The sequence below is a fragment of the Elephas maximus genome, chromosome 22, assembly GCF_024166365.1.
Source record: "Elephas maximus indicus isolate mEleMax1 chromosome 22, mEleMax1 primary haplotype, whole genome shotgun sequence".
In the NCBI taxonomy this organism is placed as follows: Eukaryota; Metazoa; Chordata; class Mammalia; order Proboscidea; family Elephantidae; genus Elephas; species Elephas maximus.
In genome coordinates, this window is record NC_064840.1 from 60668745 (window position 1) to 60690896 (window position 22152).

Genomic DNA, 22152 nt, shown 5'->3' on the forward strand with positions numbered 1-22152 from the left:
TCTATATGAAGCAAAATGGGGCATCAGGATCGGAGGAAGACTCATTAACAACCTGTTTTTTTTTTTTTTTTAATATGTAGATGACACAACCTTGGTTGCTGAATGGGAAGAGGACTTGAAGCACTTACTGATGAAGATCAAAAACCAGCACCTTCAGAAAGGATTACACTGCAACGTAAAGAAAATAAAAATCCTCACAACTGGACTAATAAGCAACATCATGATAAATGCAGAAAATTCAATCTTTAGTTGTCAACGATTTCCTTTTGCGTGGATCCACAATCAACGCCCATGGAAGCAGCAATCAAGAAATCACAGGACGTATTGCATGTAATGTTTTCAATCACTTCATATGCATGTGAAAGTTGGAAAATGAATAAGGAAGACCCAAGAAAAATTGACACCTTTGAATTATGGCGTTGGTGAATAATATTGAATATACCATGGACTGTCAGAAGAAAAATCTATTTTGGAAGAAGTAGTACAGGCAGAACGCACCTTAGAAGCAAAGATGGCAAGACTTCGTCTCATGTACTTTGGGCTTGTTATCAGTAGGGACTATTCCCTGGAGAAGGACATCATGCTTGATAAAATAGAGGGCAATTGAAAAAGAGGAAGACTCTCAGTGTGATGAATTGACACAGTGGCTACAACAATGGGCCCAAACATAACAATTGTGAGGATGGCACAGGACAGGACAGTGTTTTGTTCCGTCGTACATAGGGTCGCTATAGGTCAGAACCCCCTCGATGGCACCTAACAACAAAAACATCTGCTATATATATACCAAGTGCTAAGGATGCACAGATGTGCTAGAAGACACCGAGAGCGCTTGGTATTATGAAGCTAATCATTTAAGGGCAATACTTTTAGTTTTTTTACAGACAAGTAAACAGGTAATTATTCCAGAGGGAAAGTCTTTTAACCAACAGTACAGCAGGAAGCAGTGAAGTTTGAAGGGGTAGCAGTGTGAGGTAGTTCTCATCCAGAGGAATATTTAATTATAGTCAAGAATAAAGCCACTTTTCCATATTCTGGTATATCTTATGTCAAAGTTTATTTGTTCTATTTCATCAGTACATACTAGTGTGTGCATTATAATTATAGTTCTAATGCTAGTACTACTTTTTTAAGCACCCTTGTCTAATTTTGTTATTTTCAAGCAAGGAATCTACAGACAGCAGAAGCAGTTTTATTTTGAAATGCATGTTAATGTGTGATTTATACATTATTGCATACTATTAACAATTTCTGGGGTTCATTTACAATTGGGTCTAGTATAAAGAGCGATGACAGCAATATACTCTATAGTCTTTGTCTTGCATAATATACCCTTGTTTGGGTTTATTAACCATCCTTCAAAATGAACTTCTCAGTTGTAGATTTTACAGTCATTAGGAACTTCATGACATCGGTGCCTCCAGTTCCTTTATTTTCCTGTTCTGACTGATCTTCAGACGTTTGGTTTTCCATATGCTTCTTTCTTGCAGGATTAACAATGTATGTATTTACTATTGCCAAGTGGTACATCCTCAGTGAGACCATAGCTTTCACGCAGTCATTATAAACCACATTCAGGTCAGGGTCACCCTCTGAAAGGACGAACTCTCGGAGTGAGGGGCTTTTCTCCAGTGACCGAAGAAAGGTCCTGTGAGCTGGGGGCATGTATGCCCTCATTTCCTTGAGAAACTCAGCAGCAGATGCTAAAGGAAGAGAAGAGAAAGTTGAGGTAGTAAAAGGAACAAGAGAAGTTGAGGTAGTAGTGAGGCCAAACCAAAACAGTTGCCATCAAGTCAATTCATCTGATGGTGAACCCCTGTGTTTCAGATTAGAACTGCCATGAGTTTTCCATGACTGTGGCCTTTTGGAAGCACATCACCAGGTTTTTTTTTCCGAGGCACCTCTGGATAGGTTCAAACTGCCAACCTTTCGTATGTAGCCCACTGCTAAACCATCTGTGCCACCCCGTGACCCTATGGGAAGTCAAAGCAGTCCCGTTCCAGGATAAAAGGTAAGAATGTGGTCAGAGCGGGTGGGAGGTCACAGACCAAACCACAGCAGGAGGCACCGAGGTTGCAACTATTCTATTTGAAGGCTGAACAGTTACTAGTCTTGCTACCAGCGATGGTGATTATTGTGAAATATTTTCCATTCTGAAAACCATATTAGCTAAATTCATTCTTTCATAATAATGTTTTGTTTAGTGCTTCCTCTCCCCCACCCCACTTTCTTAACATACCTGAACCTTCCAGAAGCTGATGATATAGGCAAAGTATATATAATTTGCACTTGACAGATCATGACATTGATTCTAGCGGTGTGTAAGGGATCATTTTTTTTAAAATGGCTAAGGTAAATCAAAAGCCTATTTTATCCAGCCTAGTTTCCCCTTTGACTGTTAAATAGAAGTCTAGGAAATAGAGAAAAGCTTAATAGAAGTTCTTCCTAGAGTTTCTTCCTCTTCTCTGTCTAAGCCCCAGGAAAGAATATAATGAATGTGGCCCATCTTTAAACTTGGGCAAAGGCATTGCCCCTGGCCACTGGGGAGCAGGGCAGCTGACAATGAAGAGTCTTTTTACTAAAGTCTCTCCCTCTCCACCTTCAACCCAGTCCTGCCTCATGTGCAGGAGGCTTTCTCCTTCTGAATCTGATCTTACGTTTGTGCCACATGGGGTCTTGGCTTCACCACAGTCAAATATGCCTTCAACTCTATGTTCAAATGTTGAGATCTACAGCGTGAGGAACTTGGGGTTGAGTTTGGGCTCTGCTGCTTTGTAGTTGGTTTACAGGGAGCCAGACACTTGTCCTCTTTAAGTTTCCGCTTCTTTATTTGTGAAATGGAATAATGACCATATGTCCTAAAAGGATTAGATAAGCTCAGATGAGATGCTGGTGGGAAGGCGCTTCTTAAAGATTAAAATACTACCGTATTTAACATAAAAGGCGACTGTTGTTTGTTGTTATCCACTCACCTTCACTGGTATTGTGTTGAATGCCCAGCAGGACATCGAAACACTGAAAGACGCTGCTTTGGCCTGCACTGCCCCCTGCGAACTGCTTGGGGGTATCCCAGACCCCTTCATACAGCAGACCCTCTGGCAGCTGGGGATTACCTTTCCAGCTAGGACAGGGAGGAAAAAGCAATAGGTCTTTGAATTAATTGTCAATATTCAGTTATAAAAATCTTGCAATAGGGGATGAATAGAAGGTGACATGGACTGGATAGATTTCATGATTCTTCTTCCACAGTCTTTCTTCCTGATTATTTTCATGAATGAGGATAATTCATGAAAGAGGGAAGCCACACCAAAACAGTTACCGTTGCGTCAGTTCATCTCATGGTGAACCCATGTGTTTCAGATTAGCACTGCTCTGTAGGTTTTTCATGGCTGCGAGCTTTTGGAAGCATATCACTAGGCCTTTCTTCTTCGGCACCTCTCCGTGGGTTCAAACTACCAATCTTTCATTAGTAGACCAGCTACTGAATAATTTAATAATTCTGAGCAAAGTGGGCATCAGCATTCCACGCATGGAACCTTAACTTTGCGTTACCGAAAATCACCCCATTCTCTTTAAAATGACTAGCTTTCTCATCTCCAGTGCATCCCCAGACAAGTCACAGCAGGGAGGTTATTCTTTTTCTAAACATCTATTTTAGAATGAGAAGAAAAATTATTATCTAAATTGGATGCCTATGGGGACCATCATTGGGAATTTGGTGTATTCTTGAACTGTTCAGGAGGAAACAAATGCAAGCATAAGACTACTTACCCAGACAAGTATATGCGAAGAACATTGAAAAACACTTCTGGGTTCACATATTCTGTAAAAAGATGAAGTGTGTTTAGTTAAGTGGCCTCAGAGTTACTGTGAGAAAACAGGATACTGTGAAGAACTGACACTGGATTTCTGCACAGGCTGCAAGGAAGGTATTGGGTCTGTCTTTACAGGACAAAGAAAGGCCTGTGGGCAAGCCTGTAGTCACCTGTCTCCACCGAACAGTGTTTATCTAGGGTTGGTAGCCAGTGTTCATCTAGGGTTGGTAGGAGCCTGGGCTTACTCAGCCTCAGGAGACCAAACAGTTTAAACTGTCAGCAATTCTTTAGCACTACTTTATGTGCTTATTGACATGAAAGCTAAGCTAATTACATAAAGAAAGAAACAAAACACACACACACAAAATAGTGACCCGATAGATCACATCACTAAGTCTTCCTCCCCAAAGCTTGCTAACGCCTTTGATTTGGAAGCCCATCTCCTTGCCAGGGACTAATCAGCAAAAACTCAAAGCCCAGCGATAAATAGTCACATAATGTTTAAGGCTGTGCAGTAGGAAAATTTCTTTTTTTGCGAATCTCTGTTAATGTTTTTTTAGGTCATTTTTTTTTTCAGTTGTTAATTTTTTGGAGCTCAATGGCTTTTCTATGTTGCTTCTTAGTTAACTTGCAAAAAAAAAAGAAGAATTAGCACAGAGTGCCTATCAAGCAGCAGCAATGTTTTGCAGAACTTAAAACAGCCGACTCATTTGGCAAGTTTTCCATTTAATACTTACGTAATCTCAGGCCATTGACTTATCTCCCTGAATTTAGAGTCTCTTATCTGTAAAACGGAAATGATAAAATCTACTGCATAGAAAGGGTATTGACCAAGAAAAGATGTGTGACAACACACTTAGTGAATGTTGTTTTTGCTTCCTTTTCCTCCTTAACTCTACACTTCAGGTAAGCAGAACGTTAGATTGCTAGCCTAGAACGTTGTACTGCATAGAATACTTACTGTGAATTTGCCCAAACACTTGACGGGCTTTGCGCAGGCAAGAAGTTATCTCACTCAGTGCCTGTATTAGAGCAACCTGGTTGCGATGTTGTATTGCATTAAATATAATGGGAATTTGCTTAAAGAAAAGAAAAAAAAGGCAAACATTTAAGATTTCCTAAAACCAAACACTAGCATAGAATAAAAGACTTCCAAGTCTTAATTCCTAAAGTAAATAGGGAATTTTCCACTTCTTTTTTCCTGGGTTGAGCATCCTCTGACCAATTGGCTAATGTCCTTATTTTTATATAAGCTTGGATTTGTCTTTATTCGGTTTGCATATTTATAGCGAAGCCCTGGTGGCACAGTGGTTAGGAGCTTGGCTGCTGACCAGACGGTTGGTAGTTCCAATCCACCAGTTGTTCCTTGGAAACCCTATGGGGCACGCCTTTCTACTCTGTCCCATAGGGTTACTGTGAGTTGAAATCGACTCGATGGTAATGAGTTTGGTTTTTTTTTTTTCTAATAGACAAAACCATTGAATTTATATCACTACATGCCAAATTACATGGAAAATATTTCTATCTTACTGGAGTTTCAAATTTGATTCTCCCTCTCTGTATATTTGGCATCTATATTTTATATTTTAAGTGATGCACAAAAATGAATAATAGGCATATCTATCACCTCCCCCCAATTATCAAATGCTGCTTAAAGTCAGGATAAACACAATTCATGCTTAGTATGTTTCAGGTACTAAGTGATTGTTTGGGTTCTGTGAATCCAGATGGATGAATTTTCCCGTGTGAATGAACATACTCCAATTGCGGAAGCAGCGGCTTGTTCCACCAGCAGAGACACCAGGAAGAATCCCTTGTCACAATCCCCACCGGGAAACGAGAACAGGATTTCCATATTCCTAAGAAAGTGAATCAAAGAAGGCAATAAGTTTAACAACAACAACAAAATCCATCTAATTGTAGAGTACTGTATAGCTTTCAAGCACTTTGTTTATCTTATTTTGCTATCTAAATAATTTTGTGAGAAAAGTATGGCAGGTTTTACTATCCCCATTATGTAGCTGGGAATATGAAGACTGAGTTAGGTTAGGTAGCTTATCTATGATCATATAATTAATAGCAAGTTAAGCTGGGGCTTGAAACTCCATTTTTATGACTCAAAGACTACTTCTGTTTCCATTAACCTAGTATTCCAATTTTCACATGCATATTTCTGCACACTTACCTTATTATATATATATATATATATATATAAAACCCACTGCTGTTGAGTCGATTCTGACTCATAGTGACCCCATAGGACAGAGTAGAGCTGCCCTGTAGCGTTTCCAAGGGGCGCCTGGCGGATTCGAACCACCTACCTTTTGGTTAGCAGCCGTTAGCACTTAACTGCTACGCCACCAGGGTTTCCAGGTATACATTTATATATATACACGCTCTGTGTTTATAGAGATATCTGGGAGGTATAATTTTAAGAAGTAGTATTTTTCCATCACTAACTACATAAATAGAATTTCTCAACGCCTCTAGGTTTATCTGCTTTACAAAGAAATTGATCGATAAATTCGAACTGTTCAGGGCATATTTTTCTGTTCTATTGATGTTTTAGAGTCGGTGCAAACATGACTTCAGTGTTTGTATGCCTATGGGTGTTGTGGTTGTTAAATTCTTCATCTCTGAAGCCAGACCATCTCTGCAGCTTACTTGCTGTGTGACCTTGAGCAAGCTATTTCACCTTTCTCTGCCTCAGCATTCTCATCTGTAAAATGGAACTAATGATATCATCCTCCAGTTTTAAATCCTTCCATAGCTTCCTGTTTATTTTAAGATACTGTTTGAAATGGTTATCGTAGGCAACAAAGTCCTACATAATCTTTTTTTGTAAACCTATTTCTCTTCAACATTCATTACGTGTCAGCTACTCTAGCTGCCCTTCAGTTCTGATAATGGACCAAGGTTTTTGTCTCTTCAAGGTTTTCACATTTCCTCTTCCCTCCACCAAAACCACTCTACAACTCTCCCTTCATCCTAGCTAATTCTTAAGGAGCCCTGGTAGCATAATGGTTAAGCATTCAGCTGCTAACCTAAAAGGTTATGGTTGGAACCCATTCGGCATTTCCTTAGCACCAAGAACTGACCATCCCTTCTTTACAGTCAAGAAAACTACATTGGGCAGTTCTACTCTGTCATGTGAGATCACTATGAGTTGGACTCCACTCACGGAACCTGAAAACATCCTATTCACTCTTCAGGGCTCAGCTTAAATAACGTACTTTGGGGATTCCTCCCTTTACCCTTTTTTATTTGATTAGTGTTCCCAGTACTTTATCTTCTAATCCCTTCTCTTTATGAACTTATATAATTTTTGTATACTACTTTTCCTTTCATTAGTCTAGCTTCATGAGGGCAGGCTTTTCCAGTTGCTGTCAGGTTGATTCTTACTTATGGCGATCCCATGTGTGTCAGAGTAGAACTGTGCTCTATAGGGTTTTCAGTGGCCGATTTTTCAGAAGTAGATCTCCAGACCTTTCTTCTGAGGTATCTCTGGGTGGACTCAAACCTCCGACCTTTCAGTTAGCAGCCAAAAGTGTTAACCGGGGACTCCAAGGACAGGATTATATTTATGATGGTTACTTTTGTTTCTCCAGGTCTTAAACTCTGCTTAGCAGTACATAGGTAAAAGCCTCAGTAAGGAATGGATCGAAAAGAACAGGTTTCTGTATGGTTTTATTGCCGCTGGCAACTAGCTCTGGCCACAAAAGCCATTAAGTCATAGAAACACAGATATGTGTACATTTTATATTTATGCATATTGATTACACACATATTCATGCAAGTAATATTTATGTACATAACAATAGCTATAGTATCAAACAGGGACAGTCATATCACAGTCCTGGACAAGGACTGGGATTATTTGCTCTTTGAAAATTACTTGAATTACTTTTTGACTGAATTCAATTGATCATTTAAAAAATCCATTTGGGGGATATTGATAAACCTACATTCACTTTGAAGAACAAATAATTTCTAGAGTAAAATAAAAAGCAAATACTTACTCATAAGTCATGGGCCTATGACAGCAGCCAGGAAGCAATGGGTCATTTGGAAGAGAGAGGAAAGGAAATTTACAAATCAGATGGTTTTAAGTTATTATTATGAGATTTAATATTACCAATCTAACAAGTAAGACCTAGGTAAAAAAAAAAAAAAAAAAATTTTTTTTAAATGTGATTTTTTATTTCTCAAGTAGGAATTGCAAACACTTAGGGTTTTATAAGTTAGACAAAAAAAAAACTAAAAACACAAGGAGCATGCGCGGATAGTCAAAACTTGTTGTTACTCATAAGAAAAGTTCTAAGTCAAGCCCTTTCAATTGTGGTATCTCCATGTACAGAACACTCAGCAGATAAATCCTCGGAACCCTGGGACACTACAATTCACTGGCCCCGTTATTCTAGAAGGTTCCATCACTAAATGGTTTCGAGGGGCCAAGATTCTAAGCAGGCATCTCTGAAAGCTCAGAAATTGCTGTTTCTCCTGCTGAGAATGTATTAACTTTTTTTTAACTCAACTGGCTACTTAAAAACTAAATTTGTAGAACTTCAAAAACATATCCATCAAAAGAAGCCAGACATAAAACGGACATATTCTATGATTTCTTTTACATGAAATCCAATAACAGAAAACAAAAAAACGAATTTTTGATAAGACCAATCAGAATACATTTGCCTGAGCCAAGCAGTTGTCTGGCATTGACGAGAGAAGTACACAAAGGACTTTTCTGGGGTGATATAAATATTCTAATCCTTGCTTAGAGTGGTGGTTACACGTGTAATACACACCACACTGAAGACCTACGATTGGTGCATTTCACTGTCTGTCAATTTTACACCTCTCTCATGTATGTATAATATGTTGGTAGTTACAGATACAACAGTCTAAGAAACCATACCCAACAACAGAGCTGTGCTGGCAAAAGCTACTGCCTCTGGATTTAAATAGAATGCATACTCATTTCCTGTTATAATTTACGTACCCACTGGGGTCCTTCTTCTTCCAGTTTGCCAAGACACAGTCTGCATAAACCAAAATAGGAGGTAGTCCCAGCTTCTCAGAGAGTTCACAGTAAGGGACAGCAATATTGCTTGGCAGAACCTAATTAAAACACAATATTTAGTATTAAATTTAACGGCTCTTATTTTTCTTCTGCTTCCTGGCTGCTAAATATTATTTGTTCTCTATGATGGCACTTTGAAACCAAAACAAACGTTCATTTGTTCTCTGTGAGGGCACTTTGAAACCAAAACAAACGTTCATTTTTTCTCTTCCTCGTTTTTTTTTTTTTTTTTTCTTTTCCTTTCGTTTTAGAACTTAATCCTGGTGGTTGTTAAATGTTTCCGTTTTGAACTTGTGTTAATGTGCACAAACCTGACCACAGAGAAAGAAAAAAGAGGTCAAGGTCAAGAGGAACAAGCAGAAGCTGCATCCTTGAGTGATGATCCAAGTGGCTTCAGACTAGTTTCATCTGCCTGGTAATGGTAATGGTTTAACCAAGAGAACGAGATGTGAGAACAGAGTCGCAGACCCTTAAATCGCACCTAGACTTGTGTTTTCCATTGCAGAACTTATGCCTCTGGGAATTGTAACATTTCGAGTGGCAAATTAGTTAGGCATGTTTTAAAAGCAAAGAAATTTTACCCCTTTCTGATTTAGAGAAAAGATCAGAAAGGAATAAAAGTGGAAGAAATTTAATAATTACCTTGATGTGACTTGGGAGAAGAAAGAAAGGAAATGGTCAAACCTACCTTTCTTATAGACACTCATACAGCTGTTACGAAACTCAGATCCTAATTTCTTATTCATTCTCTGTTACCTTCATCCACAGAGAGGAAACTTCCGCTAAATGATAGAAAGTGCTTACAGAACCTACGCCATTCCTTTTTTGTAGTTTGAAGGGTTAGGTATTACAGTCTGTCTATCTTTCATGGGATTAGGGTGCCTAGAATGCTCAGGTGAATTTGGATTATGCATGGGACAAACATAAACTAAAAAAAAAATTTCATGCTTCATATGAAATTCAAATGTAACTAGACTGTGCTTTTATTTGATAAATCCGCATATTGACTTATATTTTTGGCCATTTATTTTCTCTTTCCTGCAATTTTCTCACTTAAAGATTTTCATCTTGTATTTTTTTTCCCCATTGCCAGTTCCTCAGATCCATTTCAGAATGCTGTGTTGCACAAACACTGAATAAATTAAAAAGGGCCTTTTCAGGTTTTTCATAATTCTGATCTCCAGCCTAATGAATGTATTACTTTCCAATGACGCCAGATACATTCTGGTTCTCCACATTTTTTGCTTATGATGTCCTATTTCTTTTCTGCTCCTCTTCTCTTGTGTAAGTTCTGCCAGTCTTTCAAGAAGTAATTCAAGTCCCACTTCCTCCTTGAAGCAGTTTCTGATAATATTAACCACTGTTTCCCTCCTCTGGGCTCACCTTTGTTCTTCTGTACCTAGCATATGCTGTTTTACTATTGATTCTCTTTTCCTGTATGACCCCTACACACTTAGCTAGGTTCTTACATTCTAGTTTAGTGACACTGCGCGCTTAGCTCTATTTTAAGCTAGGTAGTAAGACTGGCGCTAGTATTAAATTTTTTCGTTAGTGTAATTCCCGGATTTAGATATGGGAGGTATTCAGTTAAGTATGATGAATACAAGGAAGTGTAAAGTGTTCCCATAATTATGCAGAGCAACTTCCTCTTCTTTTCTTTTCAGGATATGACTCTCCACATTGGTAATCTGTACGTGTTGATTGATCTTCAGGGTATGGAGAGAAAACTAACTTGATAAAATGCCAGTTCCCTTTACCCACAGAGAGGAAACTTCTACCAAATGATAGAAAGTGCTTCTCGAATCTATCTCACTCCTTTTTTGTAGTTTAAAGGGTTAAGTATTGCAGCCTGTCTTTGTTTCATGGGATTAGGATGGCCAGATAAAATACAGGATGCCCTGGTGAACTTGCATGGTGCATAGGGCAAACATAAATGGAAAAAAAAAAACTTCATTGTTCATCTGAAATTCAAATATAACTGGACTTCCTGTGGTTTTCCTTGGTGAGTCTGGCAATCCTATGAGGAATGAGAAGACAAAGGCTTTGTTGCACTACTGGGTAGAGTATGAACAGAGGTAGTTAACTTAGTTTGCACACATTATTTGACCACCTCCATCCATCTGCCTCACACCAATCGAGGAACAGGTTGGGTTTAGAGTGAAATTACTATCGAGGATTAATTTTTCATGGCTGCATTCATCATTGCTGTTTTTATATAAGACTACGACTAACATGCAAATGTATACTAAAATGACATCATTTTAAATCTAAGGTTACATAATGTTGATGAAAGTAGAGTAAAACCAATCTATATTCTATATTGACAGATGTAAGATAATGCTTTAGCATTGACTAAGAAGAGCTATAAAGTACTTATACCTCCCAAAAGTAAGTCATGGAGAAAATATGTCATGTGCTAAGATACTTAATGTGGTCTTATTTGCAATAGTGAAATATTAAAAACAAAGTATGTATCAATACAGGATTGAGTAAGTAACCAAAGTTCAGACTCAATGAAAAATTAGAGTCATTTCAAATGATGATGATTATGTACCAACTGGAAACCCTGGTAGAGTAGAGGTTAACAGCTGTTAACCAAAAAGTCAGCAGTCCAAATCCACCAGGCGCTCCTTGGAAACCAAATGGGCCAGTTCTACTCTGTCTTATAGGGTTATCATGAGTCAGAATTGACTTGATGGCAATGGGTTTTTTTTTAATATATATATTTAGCAACTAAAAAATGCCTACATTATAATTTAAGTGAAAGAAGCAAAATAGATAGGTATATGCACAGGATAGAGCCACTGTGTTATAATGTATGAGTAAAAGAACTAAAATACGATAACTGTTGACATGTTAATTGAATTATTTTTCCTGTTTTTTTTCTGTTAGTCAAATTTTGCAAAATGCAGTAACATTGTTTTTAGAATTCTTATATTCAACTTAAACTGAAGATCTGTCATGTAGTATAAGAGAAATTACGAAATTTCCAAACCTTACGGACATCTTCTTCACTTCGATCCCACACATACGCCATGGTGATGTAACCCAAGGCCAGATGTGCAAGGCGCTGCAACTTGTGCCCAGGGAGCTCATCAATGTTGAGCTGCGGCAACTGAGAACACATGGAGGGATTGAGTCCAATCAATATGGGTGATGCTTTTGGCTTCAAAACCAAGTCAAAAATGTTAAAAAGCTATAAAAAGAGAAGATAAATATAATACACAATTCAAACCTTCTCAACTTCTGCACGTAGTTGGCCACTCTCAATCAGGTCAGGCAAATTTTTAGCAATGGACATCCAGGGATCATACTTCTGAGGTAGCTCCTCCTTGAAAAAGAGAAATAGGACTTTTATTTATTGTAAGATAGGATTGGCTTCCCACTGTTAGTCTGCTTTGTCCCTAAATCCATTCTGTGCAAAGCTGCCCTGACACGCACCTTTGTGTCTAGAAATGTCAGTCCATACAGTGCCACCTACACACACAGTATTCCTACTCTCCCTCTCTGTTAAAACTCCTTCATCTAACTCTTTTTCTAAGTCCACCTCAAAAATTCCACTAAAATCTGCATGACTACACCTTTCAACCCTCATCCTCCTTTTTAGAAATTCTATAGATTATGCCTTTTCACATTGTTAAGTAATTTTCCATTATCTGCTATTTTTTGCTCCTCAAGCAGATTCTAAGCTCTTTGAATGGAAAAAAAATAAAATGAGATTTTGTAAATGTCCTTAGTGGACCAGACAATTTGATCAATAATTTCATACATATTGCTCATTGAATTCTTATAACAACCCCAAAGCTGATTATTACACCCATATTGCAAACAGAGAAACAGAGGTTCAGTTTAGGTAACTTGTTTTCTATATATGCAGTTTATTAAAATTCAAATTGGAGTGTTTCCAATTTTCAAAATCCATACTCTTTTTACATGTCTCAGTCTCTGATGGCAAGGATTATATCGTGTTTTTAATTCCATATTTCTCATAGAACCTTACACAGTACTGGGTATACAGTAGGTGCTACATATATACATGTTGATTGCCTACTTCAGATTCACTATAGGCTTACCTTGTGCCCAATAAATGCAAACAAAATCCAAGTAAAACACCTCCCTAAAGGGGAAACATACAAGCAAAAGACCTAGGAAACTCCCTGAAATTAGACGCTAATCCCTCAACAACTCCCCATACACACACTCCTATGCCTCCCCACAAGCCACTTTGGGGTACAACCTTAGAAGGGTCATCAGTGCTGAACTGTGGGATCTACGCGCAATAGAGAGATGAGCTCAGATAGACACAGGTGAAGTTTTAGGCTTCAAAACAAAGTTTGTATTCCAAGTAAGCTATAAAGCCGGAAGACTAATGTCATACCTATTTTCAGTGTCTGCTGGAAATTGCCAGTCTTAATCAGTTGAGGTAGATTTTTAGCAAGGGATATCCAGACAACATATTCACTAGATACCCGCCTTTCTTGTTGACCTCAAACTTTCCTCCTTGACCACACAAATGCTATGCTTTAGTATTTTCAGGAATAAACTTTGTTGTTGTTCTGTGTTTCACTGTGCAGCACACACAAATTTTTGAATGTTGCCATTTCCCCAAATACCAGAAATACATACTTTTTCTTTCTTATGTGTCATGATCATGATATACCTACATACTTTTTTTCTTATGTTTCATGAGGCTGGTGGAGGGCAAGTTTGAGTATTATTGATTTGCACACGTAAAGCAAGCTAGATGATTTTAGTAATGAAATTAAAACATACACGTCAGGTTCTTAAAATAATTTAGTCATTTGAAGAGGAAAATTAGATTGGGAGTGAAGAGTTACTTTATATCTGTCTAAATTATGCAAGGTAGTTACAGGATTTTATTTCTAATTACAGTTAGGTTAGTTGAAATTTGACTAAGACTTGCAGCATTTAAAGGTATTCTCTAGCTTGTGGACTTCAACTGAAGGAGCTACAAATAAATACATCCCAGTATAAAATTTACACAGTTGTCACAAGATGGAACTAGTGGAGAGAAACCCGAAACCCTCTCCTGGAGCTTCACGTATCATATTAAATACAAGAGTAAATAACAGTAATTTTAATAAAAAGCAATGTCTTCTCATCTCTTCTCTTAAGGGAGGCAACATAGCAGAATAGGCTCTGGAGCCAGACTGCTTAAGGCTCAAATCCTAACTTATCCTAGCTGGATAAGTTTAAACAATTACTTAAATTCTGCATGCCTTATATATCTCAGCAGGAGAATAAGAATAATAACATGCATACCTTTTAGGATGGTCATGAGGATAGAATGGGTTAATATTTGTAAATTGCTAAGAAAAAATGCTGTGTAAGTATTTGATGATTAAAATATTGATGATAAGTTGGTTTACATGGTATCCTTTCAAAGTAAAACTAGGAAAACATAGTTCTTACACCAAATATATTTACTCACATACCTTATACTCCTTCATAGCTAAAACTGGCAACAACAGCAATAACAAAGTAGTTCAGACTCTCACTCCAATCTTATGCTCAGTGAACAACAAGACCTATTAATGCAACACAAAAGTTGCTTGATATGCCATCTCAGAAGCCTAATCAAATTAGGAACCCATGCTGTGCAAAATTTAGTGTCTCAGCTGGTAAGTTTCCCTTTGACTCATGGACCACTTACAACTTTGGTTTTTCAAAATGAGCCTAGAAATGCCCTTGGATCAAATCAACTTTTGATGTCTTAGTACAATTCTTTCATAGAGTCAAAATACTCTCTACAATTTCCTTACAACGTCTCTCTACCTACCTGTGTAAGGTAAATGAGAGCATCTATGACTAAATTTCCAGGCAGAACATTTTAAGAGAAGGCAAGTGAAATCCAGGTTATTCAAATTCTGCCTCCAATGTTGGCAGTGCTTTATCCATTTGTTCAAGAGATGTTACTGAACCATATTTGTCCAGTAGAAATTAACTAGTCAAGGTAAGTAATAAGAAGAAAATACATTTGCCCATACTTCAGTGCCCTCTCTTACCAGTGGGTTTGGCAGAGCAAAGCCCACATCTTCATCTATATGGAATTCTTCACCAATTTCCCAAGTGCCTCCCATTGGCAATTCTTCATTCTGTGCCATTCTTGCAGTCCACTCCTCTGGTCCTCCTGAGTCTCAAAGCAATTCAGAGCACCTATTTATAGTTTTTTATTTATAAAGTGGTTGCTATAGCAAGTTACCACACCAGGTCACGTAACCAGTCAGAAATGAGTTCCACATTTGGAATACTTTCATTTTCTGATTTCAATTTTTTATGCCACCTAATAAACATGAAACTACAAAAGCATCTCTGTTTATCACATATGAAAAAATTGCAGTTTTTTATTTCATATTGAATCTTCATCACTGGGAAAATCATCTGCTTACTGCTTCCTGGAAGACAGAATGGCCCTGATAGAAATAACTAAAGCCCTGAAAAAGTGTGACCAAAGAAAAACATTTTAGGGAAAATTTGAGAACTTTGAGTTAGAATAATAACTTTGACCACAGATAAATTAGCAGACTATCCTCTAGTTATTGTTGCCAATGGATTTCTTTTAATCTTTGAAAGTCTTTTGAAAAGATCAGTGCTGTGTTTCAGCTGCCCTGAAACACAGCCCATTACACCCTGAATGGTTTCCAATGGCTCTGAAGTAGGAAAAAAAAATGAAAGCACATGAAGAATTCAGAAAGATAGTACCTCTCCACCTCTGCATTTTTTAAATGACCCTCTTATCTGTATTCACAATGATACTATTTTCTTTACATTCTTAATGAGTAGCTTTTGGAAATATTACATCTCTACTTGATCCGACTCCCAGTGACTGGTGAGGCAACACTACTGCACATTTGCAGACTTTGTAATATGTTTTTTAAAACTTGAGGGAAAGACTAGAACGCCTTGAAAGCGTTTCTCTCGAAATGCAAACCAAAGCAGCACTTGGTAGAGGTTTTCAGGGACACGCAGGTCTATGGTCACGCAGAGGCATTGTTCGCTCTTCGTAACAAAAAAAAAAAATTCAGAAGCCATGACTTTCCTTCAAGTGATCAAAAAGAAAATAGAAGGGCGGAATGTTCCGTACGTTAGGATATAACACAGTGGCAGTCACCCAGCTTATCAGGACTTGAAAGAAAATTTTAATAGCTCATGGCTTTGTTGGCTGCATTCTAGAAAAGTTCTCACTATTTTGCTGTATATATTATGTCTGTGTGTGGTTTGATTTTTTTTTTTTTTTTGGTTTTTGTTTTAAGCATGTAGTTTACAAGAATACATTCTCTGTACAGAAAACTGAAACCAAATTACACAACAAAAATACAATGGCCACATTTCTTTAACAAATGATTCATGAGGCTGATGTTTTTGAAAACAGGTCAAAAAAAATCAGAAGTGGGAACATTCCTGTGATTTTTAAATGAGTAAGTCAAAACGAAGGCTTGCAGTGAATATGAGATGATTCTGCCCTGCAAAAAAAAATTCTCCAGGTTATTTTTTTAAGAAACATGGCTTGGTAAGATTTTCTCTTGGCTTTACTTATTTATTTTTTTTTTTTAATGCGGCTAGCTTACTTAATCTATCCTACCATTGATTTCCAACACAATTATGCTTTCCTGCCCCAATTTCATCTCTACCTTTTTTAACTCCCTCAAACTTCTGCCCCTTTCATTTTTCTGAAACAACATCCTCGATGGATGCTTCATGCATCTTGATTTTTCTTTGGTAATAACTGCTTGCCCTTAAACCCTTTTCACATGGCTTCTGAAAAACCTCTGACTTTTACTCTCCCTGAGAGATTCTTTATCTCTCTCTTTAGCTTTTTACCTGTGCCCAGGTCATTATGATAGAGAGTGCCTGAGGGTCAGAGCTCAGCCTTTTGCTTTATGCACTCCAAGAAAGCCGAGGCTTTATATGAATTTATCTCGCTTGTATACATCACCGATTTTCATGGTTTGGATAATCTCTTTCCCATGATGATTGTATAGCCTGACTTACCTCCATAGCTATAGACTACGTTTCTAACTGCTGATGAACGTCACCATCTGTATATCTTGTTATCCTCTCTCATTGGAGACTTCACTGATTACAGGACTATCCTGAGGGGGCCTGAAAAGGAACTTTTGTCCAGGACCATGATAAACACAAATTTCTTTCCTCAGAGTACGTCACCCTGTACAATGCATTCAACTTCCCCTTTGATATTACATTAATAATTCTCTGTTAAAGATTAAAATGATCTAGATAGAACATGCAAGGAAGAATGAAAGAAATGACAGGAATACCAACGTCCAACACCCATGGTACTCATCATTAATATTTTAGTGATCATATTTTCCACCTTTTTAATGCAAATTAATAATATCCAACATTTCCCAAGTACTTCCTGGCATCAGGAATTTCCTAAAAATTTTTCTTGTCATAACTGATCTATCTTTTATAATTGTCTTCTGAGGAAAATATCAGGATATCTGCAAATGAAATTGGCATGATTCAGGGTGATAGGGAATAGTTACCTGCACAAAATAAAATTAAACATTACCTTGGGGGGGGAATCTCCTTTAGACTTCAAAATATTTCTACAATTTTTATATACATCTAACAATCACTAAAAAAAGAGGGAGAGACTATGGGAACGGACTCACAGGGATTAGATAAAAGAAAAAGAAGACACATTTTAAAATTCTTCTGGTTAATATTCTCAAAACATAAAAGCCAAGATTTGGAAATTTTGCAGAAACTAGAACATACAAAAAGCAAACAAATTGATATTTGGAAATTAGCTTAATTGAGGAAAGAATTCATGAACTTGCAGACATGTCAGAAGGAAATACAGATTAAGTAGTAGGGAAAATAGAGAGGGGTGGAGGGAGAGAGAAATGGAGGATGTGGTATGTAAATCTAACATAGATATAATCTGAGATTCAGGCGAAGAGAAGAGAGAATGGAGAGAAGCAGTATCTGCAATTTTCAGCGATAAGGGCTGAAAATTTTCTAACCACAACAAAAAACAGTATCACAAATGAAATACTACACACCTCCTTGGGTTAAATGAAATGAAAACCACACCTAGTCATATCATGATAAAAATCTTTAAAGTATTAACATGTCTAGAAAAAAGTAAAGACACCTTACTTCCAAAGGAGCAACTATAAGACTGATGCTGACTTCTCAAAGAAATGATTGGAACCTGAAAACAATGCAACAACGTTGAAGGTGTGTGTGGGTGGGTGGGGTAACCAGCCAAACAAGATTCTATACTCACAAAAAGTACTATTCAATGAAGTAAATAAAATAAAAATATTTTCAGGCAAGTAATAATTAAGAATTTATCACCAGCAAGCCCACAATCAAGGAGGTGCTATTTTTTTTAATGAAAATAATCCCAGAAATTACAACAAATGAAGAACAGTAAAAAGAATAGCTATCTGACTGAACCTAAATGAATATCTGAAACCAAAAAAACAAACCCAGTGCCGTCGAGTCGATTCTGACTCGTAGCAACCCCATAGGACAGAGTAGAACTGCCCCACAGAGTTTCCAAGGAGCGCCTGGCGGATTTGAACTGCCGACCCTTTGGTTAGCAGCCGTAGCACTTAACCACGACGCCACCAGGGTTTCCAAATGAATGTCTATAACATAAAAATAGTAATTCTTATAATAATCAGTAGTTGTGGGGTTTTATTTATTTAAATATAAGACAGAACGAACAGAAATACATCATCACAACAATTGCATGAATGTGGGGAGGGGTATAAACGGTGTTAAAGTTTTTGCTTTTTCTGGAAGTGATATGAGAATTAATTTATAAGAGATGTTGAAAAGTTACAGATGTTTGTTGTAATCTCCAGGGTAGCCATCATTTTTAAATGTTGAAAGAATATGTAAATAACAAACTAATAGATGGGAAAACTGATTGATAAAAACAAATCTTAATACAAGAGAAGACATAAAGTGGCAAATGTATTTTCTTCTCATTACTTACCTGGGCTAGTTTACTTCTACTAGACAAATGTGGCTCCATATATTTCTACTAAAAAATGGATAGACTGCCAACATTGAAGGCAGAGTTTGGGTAACCCGGATCTCACATTTCTTAAAATTTGCCGCCTAGAAATTCAGTCATAGATGTTCTTCTGGCTTATTTTACACAGATAAGGAAAGAGATGAAATAAGGAAACTGGAGAGAGAGTCTTGACTCTACAAACAATTGCACTAGGGAAGTCAAAAGTTGATTTACTCAAATGCATTTTCAAGGGCATTTTGAAAAAAGCCGGTTATAAGTGGATTTTGAGCCAAAGGGAGTACGCTTTTTCAGCCGACACACTTTAAATTGTACAAAGCATGGGTTCCTAATTTGATTAGCTTTCTGAGATGGCACACCAAGCAGCTACTGTGTCGTACTAATATGGCTTGTTGTTCACAGAGCATAAGATTCAAGCAAAAGTCTGAACTACTTTTTTTGCAGTTGTTGATGGTGCCAATTTTAGCTACAAAGGAATATGAAGCCCGTGGTAAATACATTCGCCACAAAAACTCCATCCTTAATTTGTCTTTGAAAGAATGCACATGAACCAACTTATCATCAATATTTTAATTATCGAACACTTTTTCATAGCATTTTTCTAAGAAATTTACAAATATTAACTCATTCCATACTCACAGCCATCCTAAAAAGGTATGTATGTTATTAACCTTATTTCCCTGATAAAAAATATAAGGCATGCAGAATTTAATTGGCTAAGCTCACTCAGCTATTAAGCAGCAGAGCTAGGATTTGAGTTTAAGCACTCTGACACCAGAACCCGTGGCCTAAACCATTCTGTGCGCTGCTTCTCTTAAGAGTGATCACAAAGTATTGTTATTTGTTCATTTTACTGTTTTTTTTTTCATTGTATTTTAGATGAAGTTTTACAGAGCAAATTAGTTTCTCATTGAACAACTAACGCACATACTGTTTTGTGACATTGTTTGCCACCCCTACGACATGTCAACACTCTTCCATTCTCAACCTTGGGTTCCCCTTTACCAGCTTTCCTGTCCCTTCCTGTCTTCTAGCCCTTGCCCTTTGGCTGGTGAGCCCATTTAGTCTCATTTTGTTTTACGGTCCTGTCTAATCTTTGTTTTATGGGCTTGTCTAATATTTGGCTAAAGAATAAACCTCAGAAGTGACTTCAGTACTGAGTTAAAAGGGTGTCTGGGGCCATACTCTTGGGGTTTTTCCAGCCTTTGTCAGACCAGGAAGTCTGGTCTTTTTTTTTTTGTGAGTTAGAATTTTGTTCTACATTTTGCTCCAGCTCCGTCCGGGATCTTCTGTTGTGATCCATGTCAAAGCAGTTGGTGGTGCTAGCCAGACACCATCTAGTTGTGTTAGACTCAGCCTGGGGGAGACTGTGATGGCTGTGGTTCCTTAGTCCTTTGTACTAATCTTTCCCTTGTATCTTTGGTTTTCTTCATTCCCCTTCACTCCAGATGGAGCAAGGCCAGTGGAGTATACTAGGTAGCCGCTCACAAGTTTTTAAGACCCCAGACGCTACTCACCAAAGTAGGATGTAGAATATTTTATTTATAAACTATGGTCTGCCAATTGAACTAGATGTTCCCTGGGACCATGGTCCCCAGCCCTCAGCCCAGTAATTCATTTCTTCAGGGAGTTTGGATGTGTCTATGGAGCTTCTTCCATGACCCTGCCTTGGGCTTCCCTGGTATTGTGTACTGTCTTACCCTTTGCCAAAGTTGCCACTTACCTATTGTCTAGGTAGTATTTTTCCCTCCCCGCCCCTCCCCTCCCTCTTAACCATCAACAATTGTTTCTCTTTATGTGTAAACATTTTCATGAATTTTTATAATGGTGGTCTCATGCAATATTTGTCTTTTTGTGAATGAATTATCTCACCCAGCATAACGCCCTCCAGATTCATCCATGTTATGAAATGCTTCCCAGATTCATCATTGTTCTTTTATCATTGCGTAGGTTCCACTGTGTGTATGTACCATAGTTTGTTTATCCATTCATCTGTTGATTGGCACTTAGGTTGTTTCTATCTTTCTGTTATTGTGAACAGTGCTGCAGTGAACACGGGTGTGCATATGTCTATTCGTGTGATGGCTCTTATTTCTCCAGGATATGTTCCTAGTGGGATTGCTGGATCTTATGGTATTTCTATTTCTAGCTTTCTAAGGAGGCACCATATTCAAAATGGCTGTACCATTTTACATTCCTACCAGCAGTGCATAAGGGTTGCAATCTCCCCTCAGCCTCTCCAACATTTGTTATTTTCTTTTTTTGATGTATGCCAGTGATACTGAGGGTGAGATGGTATCTTGCTGTAGTTTCGATTTGCATTTCTCTAACAGCTAGTGATCACGAGCATTTTCTCATGCATCTGTTAGCCGCCCAAATGTCTTCTTTGGTAAAGTGTCTGTTCATATCCTTTGCCAATTTTTTAATTGGATTATTGCCTTTTTGTTATAGAGGTGGTGGATTTTCCCATAGATTTTAGAGTTTAGACCTTTGTCAGATTTGTAAAAGCCAAACAATTTTTCCCAGTCTGTAGCTTCTCTTTTTACTTTTCTGGTGAAGTTTTTTGATGAATCTAAGTGTTAAGTTTTTAGAAGATCCCAGTTATCTAGTTTATCTTCTGGTGTTTGTGTATTATTAATTATGGTTTGTGTCCTGTTTATGTCATGGATTAGGACCTCTAGCATTGACCCTATTGTTTATTTTTTTCATTGTACATGAGGTTCCAGGAGAGAATTTCTTCAAACTGTTTAAAGATTGTGACAATCTATAAATTTTATGTTTGTAGTTAGAGATCACCTTTAAATGCAGCAAGTATATTTTCAGTCAGAAATCTCAACTTAATTCGACTTAGAAATCTCAACAGATTGAAGAATTACTTGATTCCTATTTCACAGGAAATCCCAGGTAGCAAATCCAATCTCCTAAAGACTCTGCCAAATAGATACTGTAATACTTTGCATGGAGGACAAGCATAGAGGGTGTGAAATAAAATTACAACTTCTGGTTTATGAAAACAAAGTTCTCTTGCCCCTGACAATAAAGGTCATCTTATTAAATGTTAGAAATCTATGTGCTGTATACTAATACATATTTATAATTTTTAAAGCTTATAGTTATGCCTTAAACTGTAACTAACCTTTAAAAGCACCTTGCCTGGTTTCACATAACTGTATTCAGGTGATCAGGCTCACTGAAACTCTTAAAACTTATTCTTTCAC

The 22152-nt window shown here is 37.5% G+C and overlaps 1 protein-coding gene across 1 annotated transcript; it reads right to left on the reverse strand.

The window, feature by feature from the left end:
• Positions 1-1038: 1038 nt before the first annotated feature.
• Positions 1039-15172, reverse strand: IDO1 (indoleamine 2,3-dioxygenase 1). Its single transcript, XM_049866182.1, has 10 exons — positions 14922-15172; positions 12131-12226; positions 11891-12010; positions 8815-8933; positions 7835-7849; positions 5575-5674; positions 4777-4894; positions 3772-3823; positions 2973-3121; positions 1039-1703 (listed from the first exon to the last, which is right to left on the reverse strand). Exons 1-10 carry the CDS (start codon positions 15018-15020, stop codon positions 1348-1350), a joined length of 1224 nt encoding a protein of 407 aa, XP_049722139.1. The 5' UTR covers positions 15021-15172; the 3' UTR covers positions 1039-1347.
• Positions 15173-22152: the final 6980 nt, after the last annotated feature.

Excerpts from the sequence above, each read along its gene's own strand:
- IDO1 (XM_049866182.1), bottom strand. The coding sequence starts at position 15,020 with ATGGCACAGAATGAAGAATTGCCAATGGGAGGCACTTGGGAAATTGGT. Across the intron at positions 8,934-11,890 it reads GTGAAGAAGATGTCCGTAAG|GTTCTGCCAAGCAATATTGC; the intron begins GTTTGGAAATTT and ends TGTTTTAATTAG. Across the intron at positions 1,704-2,972 it reads TCAACACAATACCAGTGAAG|CATCTGCTGCTGAGTTTCTC; the intron begins GTGAGTGGATAA and ends CTCTTCCTTTAG.